The sequence below is a fragment of the Chrysochloris asiatica genome, unplaced genomic scaffold (genome assembly GCF_000296735.1).
Source record: "Chrysochloris asiatica unplaced genomic scaffold, ChrAsi1.0 scaffold00013, whole genome shotgun sequence".
Taxonomy (NCBI): Eukaryota; Metazoa; Chordata; class Mammalia; order Afrosoricida; family Chrysochloridae; genus Chrysochloris; species Chrysochloris asiatica.
In genome coordinates, this window is record NW_006408531.1 from 28,026,924 (window position 1) to 28,028,959 (window position 2,036).

Here is a 2,036-nt window from a genome sequence, read left to right on the forward strand (position 1 = left end):
TAGCAGGAGTGTCCAGTCCCTGAAGGAGGACAGTATGCCTGGTAAAGTGGAGAGGTCAGCGAAAAAGAGGAAGACCAACAAAGAGATGTGTTGACACAGTAGCAGCAGCAATGGGCTCAAATGTAACAACAATTTGAGGATAGTGTAGGACCGGGCAGTGTTGTGTTCTGATGTGCATAGGGTCACTGTAAGTCAGAACTGATGCAACCGTACCTATCAACAAGGTGAAGTATGAGTATACAAAAGTATTTGAAAGATAAGAGAAACACAGGACAACAAAAGACTTAAGACAGAGCCCTTGTCCCTAAAGAACTTACATTACTACCTATGATAAAGCATGGAGTCCTGTTGTAGCATGGCAGTATAAGCACTGAACTACTAACTGCAAGATTGGCAGTTCAAACCCACCATCTGTTCCTTGGAAACCCTGTACAGGTTTGCTATGAGTTGGAATCAACTTGGTGGCACTTAACAACAACAACAACAACAAAGTAGAATGTATAGTAGAATAATCTGTTTTCAGAGGAGAGAGAAAACAGACAAGAGATTGGAGAGGATTTTTAAAGTTTCCTGAGGCAGAAGATAAACTTTGTGACTTGGGTGAAAAAGAAAGGGAAATCTTTATATTAGCCTATCACTGTACTTTTGGGGTTACAAATTATGACATGCTTGTGACTGATAGCTTCCCATTCCCATTGTTCCAAATGTAGAAAAATTAGAAATCACAAAACCTGTCAATTTGTATTTTTAAGTCTTAAACTTTTTTAAAACAAAAATTCTTTATATTTGGGGGCAGTGTGTTAAAAAATTTTGAATTACTTTAGACCTGTAGCTTTGCATTTTGGTTAGCAAATTCTGAAAACATCTAATGAAAATCACTAGACGTTTTGAAGACACTTTAGGTTTATGTTTTAATATTTATACATTCCTGCAAACTGGGTCTTTTTAAACAGAAAAGGTAGAAGGTACTTTTTATCAGGGAGTTTTTTCTTTTATTAATCTCTGAATCATTTCAGGTTAATATTAAAAACATTTTTTATAGGCACCTTTGTAATAACAGTGTGGTAGTTCAGTCTTCTCTACCACGTTTCCTTTCATTGAGTAGCCTTAATTTTTCCACTGTTACTCTGACATCAGGAGCCTTGGTGCGACGTTGTGAGTTAATGGGCTGAACTGCAAAGTTGGTTTGGACCACAAGGTCGGTGGTTCAAGTTCACCAGCTACTTGTAAGAAACCCTAATCAGAGTTGGCTAAGGGTCGGAACCAGCTCAAGGCATTTAACAGCAACAAAAACAACAACCCTGATACCAATAAAAATGGACTAAGACAATGTAACCTGGAATTATTCTTGATGGACAGCTGCTGGGAAGTTCTAAGAACCGTGATATATATAACATTTGGAAGAAAATTATACTGTGGCTCTAATTTTAAAAAATATGCAATGATTCAGAGAGGTTTTGGATAAACTGCATGGCATTTAGTTTGAATTATCATGCTTTCAGTATATTTTTTTTCATTGTACAGTGTCAAGATTCCCCTGATCTTTGACTTACGTTCATTATAAAGGCAGTGCAATAGTTTTGCTTTCTACTGCCTCTTGGAGTCCTGGTGTGGTGTAGGGTAAACACTGAACTGCTAACCACAAGGTCAGCAGTTCAAACCCACAGCTCCTCAGAAACCCTATACAGGGTCGCTATGAGTCAGAATCGACTCAACAGAACTTAACAACAATTGCCTCTTAAAATATTTTAAAGCATTCCGAGATTATTATTGAAATTAAGAATATTGACATACACTTCCTTTTTTTCTAATATACAGACTTCCTTTAATAAGTGTTGCACTGATTCAAGGACGAGCACTAGGTGGAGGAGCGGAATTTATTACAGCATGTGATTTCAGGTAGGCTGAAAATGGCATTACTGCTTGCATAAATATAACTACTAGATGCTCAAATTTCTTTTCTTGCCTAAAAACCAATTAAGTTATGCATTTTTAAACACAGTAATCATGGTGAATATTTTTTGTCTTCTCATTAA

The 2,036-nt window shown here is 36.8% G+C and overlaps 1 protein-coding gene across 2 annotated transcripts in view; it reads left to right on the forward strand.

Moving 5' to 3' along the window:
• The window catches only part of ECHDC1 (enoyl CoA hydratase domain containing 1), a 34,019-nt gene that overhangs the window by 16,223 nt on the left and 15,760 nt on the right, over positions 1 to 2,036 (forward strand). The window contains exons 3-4 of one of the 2 annotated variants that reach the window (XM_006834682.1): positions 954 to 958; positions 1,819 to 1,899. In XM_006834682.1, the coding sequence (XP_006834745.1) occupies positions 954 to 958; positions 1,819 to 1,899 (86 nt within the window). The remainder of the gene's footprint in view (positions 1 to 953; positions 959 to 1,818; positions 1,900 to 2,036) is intronic. The other variant, XM_006834681.1, reaches the window with a different exon arrangement.